This window comes from Primulina eburnea, chromosome 8 (genome assembly GCF_022965805.1).
Source record: "Primulina eburnea isolate SZY01 chromosome 8, ASM2296580v1, whole genome shotgun sequence".
NCBI lineage: Eukaryota > Viridiplantae > Streptophyta > Magnoliopsida > Lamiales > Gesneriaceae > Primulina > Primulina eburnea.
In genome coordinates this window covers 36,964,616-36,979,323 of record NC_133108.1, presented here as the reverse complement: position 1 = coordinate 36,979,323, position 14,708 = coordinate 36,964,616, and the positions used below count along the sequence as shown (strand labels likewise).

The 14,708-nt window shown below is 34.5% G+C and overlaps 1 protein-coding gene and 1 pseudogene across 1 annotated transcript; both read left to right on the top strand.

Moving 5' to 3' along the window:
* The first annotated feature begins 3,757 nt into the window (after positions 1–3,757).
* Positions 3,758–7,370, top strand: LOC140839236 (protein STRICTOSIDINE SYNTHASE-LIKE 10-like; annotated as a pseudogene).
* A 1,679-nt stretch (positions 7,371–9,049) lies between these two features.
* Positions 9,050–14,677, top strand: LOC140839503 (protein STRICTOSIDINE SYNTHASE-LIKE 2-like). The gene is made up of 3 exons (XM_073206252.1): positions 9,050–9,505; positions 13,255–13,521; positions 13,875–14,677. The coding sequence occupies exons 1-3, from the start codon at positions 9,168–9,170 to the stop codon at positions 14,476–14,478; spliced, it is 1,209 nt and encodes a 402-aa protein (XP_073062353.1). The 5' UTR covers positions 9,050–9,167; the 3' UTR covers positions 14,479–14,677.
* The last annotated feature ends 31 nt before the right edge of the window (positions 14,678–14,708 follow it).

Here is a 14,708-nt window from a genome sequence, read left to right as displayed (position 1 = left end):
TATATTCAACTTACCTCGAACTTAAAAGGAATATATACAAGACCACAGATCATCATGAGACATTTTTAGGAAATGCAGCTTGGTTCAGGTATGTTATGTTAGACTTCAAGAATTTTGGGCCAATTAGGCATTGATAAGTAGATGAGAATATGTCATATTGGAAAATAATAATAGCATGCATGAGTGATAAAAGTTCTATATATATAGAGACATCCTCAAGTCATTTAAGTACACACAACACACTCTCCTATATTTTCGTTCTTTATACTCTTTTCTTCGTTTCGGCTTCTGCTGCTTAGTACTGCCTCATGTTAGAGTTCAGATAATTTTTCAGTCTCCATAGTAATGCCTCATGCTAGGTTATTGCTAGTTGTTCGGTTGTATCCTAGGAAAACGTGACGTCCCAGTTGATCATCCAAAGACATACGGAGGGGACGAATCTTGTAAGGACGGTACTTCGTACAGGCCTCAGTTTGCTTGTTTTATGCTTTGGTCTGATGTGTTTCTTTTTTATTGTTAACTAGTTTCTCAAAGAAAGTTTTAGTACTTATTTTTATATTTTTTGCAACATCTTAAACAGTTTATCATTGGTGTTCTTTCAATAGGATGCTAAACAACGTCAAAGGAAACTGGGCATTTTCCTCTATGGTCAACTTCAGTTCATGTGCAGTATGGTATGTACCAGCAGTACACTGAAAAGAATCACTGGGTGGGCTCAAGAAGTGGTAGCAAAAATGTTTTACTGAGTCACGAACTGGCCAATTCCTTCGAGTGCTCCTAAACTGAAAAGGTGAGGAGATTTGAATCCGTCGCACTGGAGCGTGATCATTCTATTCTTTGCCGAATTATGTATTGATGATTGCTGTTCGCTTTCAGTGTATTGCGAAAGAAAACACAAAGACATGAATCCTGCAAAGTAAAACCGAGATGTCGGGCAGAAGTGTTCTTATAGCCGCTTTTGATTAAAATGGTGGATTCTAAGCCGATACCAGTCAGTTCAAGAAATCCAAGTGACTCACGAGATTTACCCGAGGAATGACAGAGGAATCTTCCACTGCTTGGAGAACTACCCCAGATTAAAATTTCAAAAATTTGAACAGAGCGAAGGAGTTGCGAAGAACATTGTCGACTTCGCAGACAAAAGATTCGAAGCCTGTTTTTCTTACGCCAGGCAAATGTTGTCGAGCAGTTAACTGAAAGGAGACTTTACTTCGTCACAAAAGATGAACTCCAAGGAGCTTTCAAAAAACAACTGGAAAATGATGGATGGTATGAGCTACAGGTATGAGGATGCTCTATAATATATATACAGAGACAATGTGTTATATGTGCCAGACATCTGTAAGAACTTGGTGTCTGGGTCGCTTCTTTACAAGCATGGTCTCCGTATTTTCTTTGAGTAAGGTTGTTTTGTCAAAAAGTGAAATGTTTGTAGGCAAAGGTTATGTTAGCAATGGTTTGTTCAAACTCAATGTAATGACTATTAATTTTGTGATTACTAAAGTTAATATTTTTTCTTACTTGCTTGAGTCTTCTTGTTTATGGCATGATGGACTTGGACACATTAATTATGACACAATATGTAGAATAATTTCCATGAAAAGAATTCATGCAGTCCAAATTGATAAACACCACAAATGTGAAACTTGTGTTGAGGCAAAACTAACGAGATCATCTTTTCGAACAATTAAAAGAAATAGTGAACCACTTGATCTAATTCACAATGATGTACGTGATTTAAAAGGTATGCAAACACGTGGTGATAATAAATACTTTATTACTTTTGTTGACGATAGCACAAAATTTTGTATGTCTATCTTCTTAAAGGTAAAGATGAAGCAATTGAAAAATTTGTCCACTACAAGAGTGAAGTTGAAAACCAACTTAGCAAAAAAATTAAGGTGTTAAGAAGTGATCGTGGAGGTGAATATGAATCATCATTTGCTGAGTTTTGTGCTCAACGTGGTATCAAACATGAAAGAACCGCACATTATTCTCCTCAGCAAAATGACAGTGCAGAAAGAAATAATCGAACCTGAATGAAATGATGAATGCGATGTTATTAAGTTCTGGGTTACCACAGAACATATTGGGAGAAGTTGTTCTAACAGCAAATTACCTTTTAAATAAGTTGTCCCGAAAGAAGCAAGATAAAAGCCCATACGAGTTATGGAAAAGTAGAAGTCATTCCTACCAATACTTGCGAGTGTGGGGTGTCTTGCCAAGGTAGCAGCACCCACTCCGAATAAAGTAAAAATAGGACCAAAAACTGTTGATTGAATTTTCATTGGATATGCTCAAAACAGCAGCGCTTATCAATTTCTTGTACATGAATCTCTAATACATGTTCTTCCAAAATATGATAATGGAATCTAGAAATTTCACGTTCTTTGAACACATGTTTCCATGTAAATCTAAGGAAGAACCAAGTTCATCCAAAAGATTATATGAGACAATTAAAAAAAACAAGAGCTTAACCAAGATATTGAACCTAGACGTAGTAAGAGAGCTAGGACTGAAAAATCTTTTGGTTCGGATTTCATCACTTTCATGATGGAAAGTGAGTTTTAAAGCTTGAAGAAACCAATGAGTTCATCTGAGAGGCCTCCATGGAAAGAGACTATCAATTCCGAATAGAATCCATTTTACAAAACCATACATGAGAATTAGTTAATCTTCTTCCAGAAAGCAACCACTAGGCTGTAAATGGATTTTTGAACGAAAAATGAAATCAAATGGAACCATAGATAAGTATAAAGTCAGATTGATAATCAGAGTTTACTATCATCGTGAAGGACTTGATTACTTTGACACATATTATCTTGTATCGAGAATAACCTCTATTTGTGTGATACTTACGACTGCCACCTTGCGAAATCTTGAAGTACACCGAATGGATGTAAAGACAACCTTTGTAAATGGATATTTGGAAGATGAAATTTACATGGAACAATCAGAGAGATTTTTTGTGAATTGGCAATAAAATAAGGTTTGTAAACTGGTGAAGTCTTTATATGGTTTAAAACAAGCACCAAAGCAATGAGACCAAAAATTTGATAAAGTCATGATAAAAAGTAGATTTAAATTCAATGAATGTGACAAATGTGTATACGTAAAGAACATTGAAAATGGATATATCATTTTATGTCTTTACATAGATGACACACTTATCATTGGTAGTAATGATAAGATGATCAAACCAACCAAGAAGTTATTGAACTCAAGATTTGACATGAAAAATTTGGGCTTAGCTAATGTGATCCTTGGAATTAAAATTCATAGAACTTCAGAAGGACTAGTTCTAAGTTAGTCACATTACGTGGACAAAATCCTTGAGAAATTCAATAAGGATGACTCTGCATTGGCTATAACCCCAATAGATACCAGTCAACATCTATCAAAGAATCGAAGTGAGAGTATATCTCAATTAAAACTCTCAAGTCATTGGAAGTTTGATGTACTTAATGAGTTGTACAAGACCAGACTTAGCTTATTCAGTAAGCAAATTGAGTAGTTCACGAGTAACCCAGAATTTGAACGCTGGAAAGCAATTATCAGATTGCTAAAGTACTTAAGGTACACTCGTGACCTTGGACTATGCTATACAAGATATCATGTTGTTATTGAAGGATACAGTGATGCTAACTGGATATCTGATATGAAAAACTCAAAATTTACAAGTGGATTTATATTCACTTTAGGAGGTGCAGCACTTGCATAGAAATCTTCTAAACAGACTGTAATAGTCAGATCCACGATGGAATCTGAGTTTATATCTCTCGACATATGCGTTGAAGAGGCTGAATGGCTCCGTCAATTCTTAGAAGTTGTTCCAGGATGGAAAAAACATGTGCCGGCTATATGCATAGATTGTGATAGTCAATATGCGATTGGAATGGTACAAAATAATATGTATAATGGTCAGTCTAGGCATATATGTCGTAGACACAATACCACTAGACAACTACTCTCAACTGGAGTTATCTATGTTGATTATATAAAGTCAAAGGATAATATAGAGGATCCGCTAACCAAGAGATTAAACAGAGAGTTAGTTGCGAAGTCGTCAAAGGGAATGGGCCTTAAGCCTATAGAATAAATTGGTGCGAAGAAAAACCCAATCTAGGCTGATTGGAGATCCCAAGAACTAGGTTTAATGGAACAACTTAATCACACTAATTTGGAGAATCACTGTGGGGGTTATCCTTAGTCCATTCCTATTATGAAACAGTGAATGTTTAGGATAAGCTTACAGCTTTTAATGATTATGATGCGAAGCAATATAGAATCATCTATGTGGGGGAGAAATGTGGCCGATTCGAAGGAATTGCGGGCTCAATTCTAGACCATCTTGCAGAACTAGGAATGTGTTCATGGCCAAAACGAACACAATCATGAGAACTGAATAGCATCAGAAAGAGTCATGTGTGAAATATATCTTAATTCACACAAACGGCTGTACAGTTCAAAGACATCACGTCTACTATCAATCAGTGAATTATTATGCTTTCACAAGGGAAGATTCAAAGGGTATACCTACATATCCTATGCAAGATTTAATGGTGAAACTTTATCACGAAAATCGTCAAATATCTTTCAATTTCCATTCATGTGGGGGATTGTTGGACTTAAAGCATTTTAGGCCAATTGGACTTGTTCATTCGAATGGAATATTGGACAAGTAAGGCATTGACAATTAGATGGGAATGCGTCACATAGGAATTAATAATAGCGTGAGTGATAAAAGTTCTATATATATAGAGACCTTCTCAAGTCCTTCAAGTACACACAACACACTCTCCTATATTTTCGTTTTTTATACTCTCATCTTCGTTTCAGCTTTTGCTACTCAATTCTGTCTCGTGATAAAGTTAAGATATTTTTTCAGTTCGCCGTAGTAGTGTCTCGTGATAGGTTATTATTGGTTGTTATGTTGTATCTCAGGAAACAGACGTCCAAGTTGATCCTCGGAGCACATATCAGAGGGGATGAATATGTTTTAAAGATATTGTACTTCGTACAGACCTCGGTTTGGTTTGTTTTATGCTTTGGTCTGTTATGTTTTCTTTTTCATATTGTTAACTGGTTTCTCAAATAAAATTTTATTACTTTATGATTCGATATTTTGCAACATGTTACAATTAGTCCTTCACTGATTCCACAATCAATGGCAGAATTGATAGTTAAGGTTTGGATGTTTTCTGACCTCATAAATTAATCTCTCGAGTTGAGCTAGCTCATATTTTAAAAAACCGTTGTAAATTTAGGGAAGGTTTTAGAAAGGTGGATAATATTAAACATCTCATGTCAACCGTAGATTACAACAGTACAGAGACATATTGGTGTGCCGACTTTTTAAAACAAGATTCATCCTTCGTGTTTTATCGATCAGAGAGAGAGTTTTTAGGTAGCATTAATCCGATCTTGAATATTGAAAGCTTCATCTTGTTAGTGTCAATAGTGTGGACCATGCTCCCGTTACAGGTTAGTTAAGTGCATTTGTCAAATATGAAGGCATACAGATTATGTCGACTTCACAATGGTAGAAACTATTAGATTTGTTTTGACGATCTTTTGGGATGAACTTTTTTAAGTTTTGAATAATATGGAGACATTGTACTGCGTTTTCCTAAATATCATGATCCATCCTCTGTGTTTTACCGATCAGATTCTCAGTTAATTAGGGACTGAAACCCTTAATTATCTTGTTTATTAACATCTAGAAGATCATTTAAAAAGTGGCAATATTCCAAATTTTTGTTATTTATTATCTTGAGTTACACTAGTATTTGATGCATGCTGAAATGTACTTTTTATAGTTTTATTTGTAAGATTTCATTTGAAAAATAGATTTATATGCTTGTACTGAAGGACATTCAATCCAGCAATGGACAGGCCATTGGGACTACGGTTTCATACGAAAACCGGAGATCTTTATAGGGCAGGTGCTTACTTGGGACTCCAAGTAGTTGGGCGGACTTGGGCCACATGGAGGAATGACTTCACCGTTAGTGACAGCTAACAGAAGTGGCCAGCCTTTACGCTTCACCCATTACATGGATATCGACGAAGATCAAGATGTGATTTACTTCACGGATACTAGCCCAGGGTTATACAGAAGGTATTTGGATTTAAAACTCCAAATTATTGGCTTATACTAAGATTAAGAAATAATCCTTTTCTTTTGTAACATGAGATACTAATTTGACAGCTAGTAATATGGATTGACATTGGATAATTAATGACGGTAGATGAGATCTTATTTATGTGGGCACTATCTTCACTTCATTTCAACGAGTAAGATATTGCCACACATATAATTTCAAAAAAAAAGTGGGTCTTATATATACATAGGCAAATCTTGATCATCCATCCTATCATGAGACAATACCCACATAAATAAGATGAATAACAGTCAACTGGGTAGTCTTTCTTGTGTCCAAAATCGTAGAATTGGTAATGTTTTGAAAAGTATTAATACACGTGTAAAGAGGAGAAAGCACCACCCCGCCTTATTAAAATATGTGGGTTGGTTGGCAATATCCCGACCTGTCTAATCTAACTTAAAGTTGGCTAGCCCACCACATAAAATAGGGGTGCCGAATTAGTAATTTTTTGTCCCACTTTTAGTCCATTTTGACATATTTTTAAAAATCAGTAGGAATAAATGTCATGTCATCATGAGAATTAGTCCATTTTTTAATGACGACGGAAAAGGGTGAGTTCATGAGAATTTTCTTTTGTATTTCCAATTGGTTTTCGATATATATACCTTCACCTGAACTTAAGAGGTGAAGACTTATAGATTTGGATCACGTTCAGGACAGTTCCATCAGGAGGAAGAGATCAACCTTCTCCCATGCAAAAAATTTGAAATTTCATGTGATTTTTGTTAACAAGCTTTTTATGTTTGATGTGAGACAATTTGTATCCTCAATCTTAAACCCCAAGAAAGACCGACAAGCTGATGAAGTACAATATATCAAGCAAATAAGCCACAGTTTTACTTGCTTTTGCCAATGGCGTGACCCTGAGTAAAGACCGTTGTTCCTCCTAGTAGCTGAAACAACGACATGCAGAACACTGAGATTCTGGATTCGTGGCCCTGATGCAGGAAAACACGAGACGTTTGCCGAACTCCTAGGTTTCAAGACAATGTAGATAGGTGAGTTTTGGGTTGCTTTCCACTAAAAAGCTGGGGTTCTTTTCTAAATGGGCAATTTCTTATTCGTGATTCGGAAATACGCTTTTGGAACTCCCCCTCACTACACTACTTGTTAGATGGAGGCAAGCCTCACGTTGTTGCGGTAGAGTTAAGTAACGAAGGAGACGTTCTGCGCATTTTAGAAGACATTGAAGTTTATGAGTGAAGTAGAGAGAAGAATGGTGAGTTAGGAATCGGTTCTGTGCTTATGCCATACGTACATCGGGATCTATACACCTGAGTTCGGTTGAATCAAAATGAAATGAGTATAATTGACATGAAAATATGAAAGAGTTGATTCATCTCACTAATAAAAATCGTGAGACTCTCTCACAAAAAACTTACTCTAAAAATTAAATAAATATTTAATGAATGAGACGGGGGCCTTTAGTTAAATGATGATATACGAATGGCTTGGAATTTCAGCAGCTCTATTCTCAAGACAAATAATAATATCTCTACAACAATTTCAGGCACTTTAATTTTGGAAATAATAAAGTCCACATCATAAAAATAAGTATTTCAGAAAGACAAGAAGTGGCACGCCATGCATATTTATTTGTTTGGACGTTTCATAATTTGTATACATGCGCATTGTTCTTTTTCCAAGTTAAAAAATAAGCCACATACAAAGAATATATATATCTCCCTTCATAAATATCTCTTACCCATTCTACGTACCCTACTGGCGCCGCTGTATCTGTACTCCAAATTGTAATCATTCTTGATCCGGGCCCCATATATTACCAAGAAAGTAAAATTTGACCAATTCATTTCATGTAAATTTCCAGCATTATGAGGCTGCAGAAACAATTATCTCAAAGCTCGGTCTAACACAGGCTCCAAATTTCTTTTATATATTAATTAATTGATCCATCGTTGTTAAATAAAATAATGTTAGCCGATATTGTTGTTTGTTCATTAATGTTAATTGTCAATTGAAAAAAATATCTCTTCTCTTCACACATCTTCTTTTTTTTTCCAATTTTTTTCTTCAATCATTTTCGGTACATTTGATCGGTTTTAGCGTGTAGTCAAAAATTAAAAGCAACCATATTTTCGGAAAATTTTTGACATATTATATGTTATGACACCATATTAAAGTGTTTCTCAAAATTTTATGATGAAACTGCCGCTCCTTTGATAGATATCTCTATTAGTGGTGGCCAAAATTTCAAATTGGGTCCATATTTGGAAATCTCACGATGAGTGCTATCTTTTCATATCAATTTTGTGAAGTTCTGGCACAATCGGAAAATAGGCGACGCTAGTTTTTTTCGGCTTACTGCCGGTCTTCCGAATATGGAGTAATTTAGGTTTGATTTTTAGCTTCCCTTGGACCAAATTTTGTAGATGTGCGTATCGACACTATAGCTATGGTCATATCACAGACGTGGATATCGACACAATTTAATTGTGGTCGGTACCACATAATGAGTAATTTTCAACGACATCTCGTCATTTTTCAGTGTCATGTTAAATGAAAATTTACTAAAACTAAAAAAATTTCAAATTACTGTAATAAAACCGTGAATTGACTTAGTTAACAAGATCAATAATTGAAAATTATGAAACTTACAATACAAAATTGTAATTTTTCCAATTTTATATATGGATTTCAATAACATATCGATTAAATTTAAAAAAAAAATTAATTTCAGAAAGCAATTGCTGATGGATGTTCAGGCTTACTTACTCATAACCCTACATATATAACTACGTGCCAATTAATTGAAGATGACTGGAAATTTATTGTGTGCCACATTTTCAAGAGATGCTAGGCCAGCTTAGAGACACGACGACGTTTAAAGAGCCCCCATATCTTAGCCTTGCCAACTCACTAGGCTTAACTCACGTTTCAAGTTAACGTAAACAACTCCACTACATTCCTGTCTCGTACTATGTTTGTATATATATATGGATACTATGGCAAGAATCCCACCAATTTTTTTTAGCCAAAGCAATGACCTTAATGGCCAGAATCCAACCAAATTTTTTACCCAAACCAATGACCTTAAAGCTCCATTCAATTGCAACGGCGGTTGTGTTTGTAGCAACCCTTTTAGTGTCATTCGACAATGTTAAGATTTGGACCAAAAATTCTTTCAAGAACGAAACCTTAGTACCGTCGGGAAATGAACACGAGTTGATATGGCTACCCGATGGAGCCGTTGGGCCGGAGAGCTTCGCGTTCGACGTCACCGGAAGCGGACCCTACACCGGAGTTTCTGATGGGAGGATTATCCGGTGGCAAGCAAACGAAAGCCGCTGGGTGGATTTCGCCGTGACCTCGCCCGAGAGGTGAGTACGTGATCCTGGTGATATTATTCCATACGTGTTCTGTTGTATGTTCAGTTTTGCATTTCGTGAAGATATGGTATATCCATACGTGCAATAATTTGCTTATATTATGTCCTTGTTTATACAAAAATTAACACACAGTGAAGAAAAGTGGATAAGGGGTCGATGGCGGTTTTAGGATTCTCCATCGATTTCGGTTTTTCTTTTTTTACAAGGGATTCATGTATAAATTAAAAAATTTGTTGAAACATAATATGTTAAAGGGAGGAAGAAAGGAAAGAAGGGAGAAGAGTTGAATAACTGAGAGACAAGAAAGAAGAGATTTCTTACAACCAACCAGTACTATATCTAGTCTTCTGTCTCTTCTTACCTTCACGCCTTATCAGAAATTTAAAAGAAAAACTGATATTTCTTATTGAAAAAGTTAGCTGCATGAAAACGAAACTAAATGGGCATATAATAATAATATAGTGAGTGGAATTCCATGTCGCATTAAAAAATGGTGGGAACCTAATTTCATTGCAGTTATGAGTTGATTGGTAAGTTTGGAATTTTCGAAATTTTAGTTCTTGGGCAAAATCCATGACTCAATCACATGAGACATAATTCAAGTGTTAAATTGAGTTTGTAGCTTTATGGAATGGAAGGGAAGAGGTCAGAATTTTCTATTTCTTGGTTTGGACGAGAGGAGTTTGATTTGAACATGCATTGATCTGAAGTATGAATTTCAACACGCATTTAATTTGTTCACATCAATTTAATTAAGGTGATTTCTGATTTCCCTTCTATCGACATTTGAACACATGAAAAATCCATTAGTATTTTTGTTTTTTTTTTGTGAACAATTTAAATGCATTCGAAATAATTTCAAACACCCACTCGCAGTGACGGAGCCACGTACATGAAGCCCCGTAGCCCAATTTTTTTTAAAAAAAAAATTATACATAAATTCTGTGTAATTTTAAAATAATATCATGTTAGTTCGGATAGATCAATTTAAAATATTAAAAAAATTAAAATTTAAAATTTCATTTCTATATTTTTGACTCTCCCACTCCCCACTCGAAAATTATTTATTTATAAAAATATTTTGAAAAAAGAAGATATCTCGGAGTTTCTTTTATCAGTCTCTAATTTTGGTCCATGTGGCGTTATTTCTGGTAAATAATGAGGCCACATTTCCAGATCTTTAAATATAGTGAGAGAAGATTTATTTATAGAAAAATAAAGCAGTCAGTAGTCCTCTTTTGTTGATTTTTATTTATTATTTATTTGAAGTTTCTATATTCATCCAATCATGACAGAACTTTATATTAGATTTTAAGTTATTTAAATATTTATTAAAATCTATTGGTTTACCATCCCAACATTTAGGCTTGGTTTGGAAGTCCGGAGAAAAAAGAAGAGAAAATAAACTTTTTAGTTTTCGTTTAATTTATATAACATTTTATAAGAAACTTTTCTTTAAAATCTACACATATTTTCCTTTTATTAAATTATCCAAACAATTATCATCCTAACTCCCAAACAAAACCTGAAAATTTGAAGATTTAATATCCATATGTGCTAGGGACGGCGCCAGAAAACTCAATTGGGAGACTGTTTTATTTAATAGTTAATTAAATTATCATAAAAATATAAATTTGAATATAGTAATATAAAAGTGTACAAAAAAATAGTAATTATTGTTATTTTGGTAAATATATATTCTAACAAAGAAGTTATTATAAAAATAATATGAATTCATATATAAAAATAATATGAATTCATATAATAGAATATAATAAAAATAAATAAATTTATAATTTTGAAATAAATCAATTACATAAACATGAGTAGCAAGGTACAATACAAAAGTCTTGAATGGTTAATCTATGACATATTTCATGCTAAAATTAATTTAATCATTGTAATCCAAATAAAAATGTAGGAGTTGATAGTCAAAATTTGTTCAATTTTATTTTAAAATATATATATTAGTGATTAGATACTTTCATAAATTCAAGAAAAAAATTTATGTGGGACGGTCTCACGAGTTGTATTTTGTAAACGGATATCTTATTTGGGTTATCCATAAAAAAAGTATTACTTTTTATTGTGAATATCGATGGGCTTGACACGTCTCATAGATAAAGATTGGTGAGACCGTCTCACCAAAGACCTACACTAAATTCAATACCAAAAATGTGAATTAAAATGTAAAAATAAAACGTAGACATTTAAAAAGTCGAAAGGTAGGAATTAAAAAATGTCTGTCGTGGAGAGAAGAGATTTGAAAATCAAATTTTTAAAAAAAGGTACGAGAATGGAATTAAATTGGTTTATGATCTATATTATATTTTTCTTAATTTTATAATTTATTTATTTTATAATTGTTTTTATATTAAATGAAAATTTATTAAACCCTTATATTATAGAAAATATTAAACAATTCGACGGCGGTCCAGCGTGTGCCCGCCACGCCGACCATTAAATCAACGCCACCCAACCAATACCTAATGGTAAAAATTTGAAAGGGTCCACGGGTCAGTGCATCTTTTATTATCAGACCGCGGTAGGGAACACAATTCTACTTGTGGGGAGAGTAGATGCTACCTGTGGGGTCAGTGCCCTCACAGAATCTCAGCCATTGATTTTACATGGTGATTAAATCTGGGCCTTTGATCACTTCATGGGGTGTATGTGTGTTTAAATCTGGGCCTTTGATCACCTCATGGGGGCAGTGCCTCAAAAGGTAGGGTGAAATAAACCTTACTTGTGGGTCATGCGGTGAACACTACTTGAAATGGGACGGGTTTGAGTACTAGTTTTTGGGTTTGAGTTCAATTTTTTTTTTTCGAAATAGTTTGAGATAAATATGAGAATACTATCTTCATCTCCGAATTCGCTCCGATAATAATAAGGTCAGGTTCAAGGATTCCCCGAACTAGCCCCTGCCCTGACCCTTTCTCATTACTATTTTTGAAACAGAGATGGATATTAGATCCTGGCGAATTTGGATTTGAGGTTTTCCGAACCTGAAAGATGTGGGGATGAGAAAAAGTATGGGGCGGTGATACAATTTGGAAGAATGGATAGGGATGACAAATCCGATTCCGTCTCGTCCCGTTGTCATCCGTGATGATTGAGCCATTGTTAAAAAAAAAAATTTAATGTATATATTAAAACAAAGATAAAACAATTAGAATGATAAAATGATTAAGAAGACAATACAAAATGTGAACCAATTCATCCGAATTCTTCTACTTCTCTTTCTTTAATTTCGACTCTTCTCTATGTCACAACGTCATATGACTTATAGTTGGTCGGCAACTCTAATTTCTATGTTACAACACTAATTGAATAAAATGTATGTTGTTTGTTATTTATTTTTTAGACTTGAATGCTATTTTTTTAATAACGGCAAAAAGTTGTGTGAAACGGTTTCACGGGTCGTATTTTGTGAGACGAATATCTTATTTGAGTCATCCATAAAAAAAATTACTTTTTATGGTAAGAGTATTACTTTTATTGTGCATATCGGTAGGGCCGACATGTCTAATAGATAAATATTCATGAGACCGTCTCACAAGAGACCTACTCATGATTAAAAATGTATCTTTTTCGGCGTATTTTGATTTTCGGGCTTCGTCCCTGATAATCAAACAATTGTCAATTTGAGTCACAAATCCTAATATTGTGATCTTTTAAACCCCAGCGTTTAATTAATTTTTTTAGATTACAACTAATTTATTAAGTTTTCATGATAGGTATGGATGTGAAGGTCCTCATGACCACTCTTATATGGAGCACATTTGTGGGAGGCCATTGGGCCTGCGCTTTAACGAACAAACAGGCCATCTCTATGTAGCCGATGCTTATATGGGCCTAATTGAAGTGGGCCCAAATGGTGGGCTGGGTACTCCACTTGCAAAACAAGTGGACGGAGTTAGTTTTGGGTTCGCAAATTCATTGGACATTGATCAGACTAATGGGCTCGTGTATTTTACAGACAGCAGCACGCGTTTTTCACGAAGGTAAGCCAATATAATAATCATTATTGTTTTTAAATCTTAATTAGATTGAAATATTTCACAAAATTGTATGTGTGATTTTTTTTATAGTGTTTTGCAAAATTTTGCATATGAAAGTATAAGGCATGCACAAAAACTCTTGTGAGAAGATGAATCTTCGACCCGACCCAACTCATGAAAAAAAGTATTATTTTTCGCGGTAGTAATGGATCGAGTTGACACATCTCACGGATATAAACTCGTGAAACTGTATAACAAGATATCAACTTTGAGATATGAGCTATAAACTATCAACGTCTGATTTTTTTACTTCCACACTAAAGTTATCATTATTGTTCCTCATTCCAAATCTTTAGGAACCATATTTCCGTGATTTTAAGTGGTGACAACACCGGGAGATTGATGAAATTTGATCCCAAAACCAAGGAAACGACTCTACTATTGAGCAATCTCATGTTTCCTAATGGAGTGGCATTGAGCAAAAATGGTGAATTCCTACTCTTGGTAGAGACAACTACTTGCAAATTATTCAAATTTTGGCTCAAAACATGGAAGGTGGGGACTCTTGAGGTCTTGACTCAGTTCCCCGGGTTCCCAGATAACATCAAAAGGAATGAAAAGGGCGGGTTTTGGGTAGGAATCAATTCACGGAGAACTAAATTCTTGGATTTGGTCATAACAAATCCTTGGATTGGAAAGCTCCTGGTAAAATTTTCCGTGGATTTGACAAAATTACACTTGCTTTTGGGTCGGTTTGTTAGGAGCCCTGGAATGGGAATAAGGTTGGATGAAGATGGGAATGTGGTGGAGGTATTCGATGGCACAAAGGGAAGCAAATGGAAACATGTTAGTGAAGTTGAGGAAGAAAATGGGAATCTGTGGATTGGATCGGTAACAACACCTTTTGTTGTTAAACAAAAGATCTCGAGGGCTTCTTCAGATAAATATCAATTTCTTTAGACTTTAAAGTTTGTTCATTATTAAGTATATATTTTGTTAGTTGTGTTTGGGTTCGATTTATATTATTTCATACTATATTTAAAAACAGTGAAAATATATATATAGTCGGAAAAATCGCTTGTTATTATGTTTTAATAAGAGTTTATCGATATTTTACGGTGAAAAATAATAAACGAGTTTCGAGGTTAAAATCGAAATTTCTTGGAGCTTTATTACATTAAAAAGATTAG